The sequence below is a fragment of the Aplysia californica genome, unplaced genomic scaffold, assembly GCF_000002075.1.
Source record: "Aplysia californica isolate F4 #8 unplaced genomic scaffold, AplCal3.0 scaffold00075, whole genome shotgun sequence".
Classification (NCBI taxonomy): domain Eukaryota; kingdom Metazoa; phylum Mollusca; class Gastropoda; order Aplysiida; family Aplysiidae; genus Aplysia; species Aplysia californica.
In genome coordinates this window covers 354959-356382 of record NW_004797345.1, presented here as the reverse complement: position 1 = coordinate 356382, position 1424 = coordinate 354959, and the positions used below count along the sequence as shown (strand labels likewise).

The 1424-nt window shown below is 40.4% G+C and overlaps 1 protein-coding gene across 1 annotated transcript in view; it reads right to left on the bottom strand.

Annotated features, from left to right (window-relative positions):
* The window catches only part of LOC101851933 (protocadherin-1), a gene marked incomplete at its 3' end in the record, with an annotated part of 38344 nt that overhangs the window by 1913 nt on the left and 35007 nt on the right, over positions 1-1424 (bottom strand). The window contains 1 exon segment of the mRNA XM_013080105.2: positions 783-897. Within this exon segment, the coding sequence (XP_012935559.1) occupies positions 783-897 (115 nt within the window).

Here is a 1424-nt window from a genome sequence, read left to right as displayed (position 1 = left end):
TCTACCCCCCCCTCTCTCTCTCTCTCTCACAGACGCACAAAACACACACACACACACACACACACACACACAAACAATGAGAAAGAGAGAAACAAGATAATGCAGAATTAAGTAATTTCTTAAAATGTCAGCTGATACAAAATTTATTTAGCTTTAAATTAATATGCTACATGAATGAGTCCTGCAAAGGCTTTAACACAATGATTAAGTGGTCACATTTTCAAGTTTCTTTTTGGCGCCACTGTATAGCACTCTACTGGTACAAGTATACGCTCTGGGCGCTTAATCATGAGTAATAAACAATGAACAACGGAAACATACTGGAGAAACAATTAACACATCCTCGGGGCGGTGCGACTGACTGAAGTGTCTTCAGGCCATTCCCAAAGGGGGGGGGGCATTAACATCTCCAGTTCTAATGCACGGTAGAATTGTAATTGTAAATGGGCTGATTCGTCAATGTCTTGCTCATAACTGTGCCTGAACTGCAACAAGGAACTGCTGCCTTTTCTTTCCTAATCCTTACTAACGTCATTTTCCTCTACTTCTTTTGTATGTTTGTCACACTCTTGTGGCCCCTTATTTCCGGGGTGCCTTGATAGTTGAAGCAGACTTTCTGCTGTTGAAGCAAGAGAGGTGAGCAGAGTACGCCTGATTCCCTGTAAGTTAAGGACTTCTCTGTTGACATCCACCCCTTGACGCTCAAATGACCGTGTGCAGTTGCAAGCGCCGTAAAACCTCTACTAAAACTAACTAGAAGAAACAATTTAAGATATCATTACCTGTTTTGGAGTCGACGCCAAACATTCCGGGATAGGAGGATTTGACCAAAGCAAAAGATAGGCTTTCGTGAGCGTCAGGGTCAAGGACTTTCCACTTGTCGTCTGCCACGGTGATCTGAGCGCGAAAGAGGAGAAAATGGTAGAGAAAGGGGGTGTGTGTGTGTGTGTGTGTGTGTGTGTGTGTGTGTGTGTGTGTGTGTGTGTGTGTGTGTGTGTGTGTATGTATATATTTGTATACGTATATATAATATAAACTACTATACATTTGTGTATGTGTGTGTGTGTGAAGCGTGCTTACAAAATGGGTTACTTCTCGGATTCTAGCCCTGTGGAAATTGATACATTACGCTTATACGGGAACGTTTTACAATTTATAAGTCCTTGACCTTGACCATCAATGATTTATTTATAGAGGCACCAGCCATCCATGTCCATGTGCTGTTTTAGTCTCTTTTTTCGGATTAATTTTCTTCTTTTTTTCGATAAAATGTATAAGTATGAAATTATAAAGGCATGTTATACATACAGAATATGGCATCAATTTAAAAAATATACTAGTCTGACCCAAGTGTCGATTTTTTGCCAATATCTCCAGTGGTGGATAACAAGAAATAACTAATTTTGTCAGCACACCTCATATAT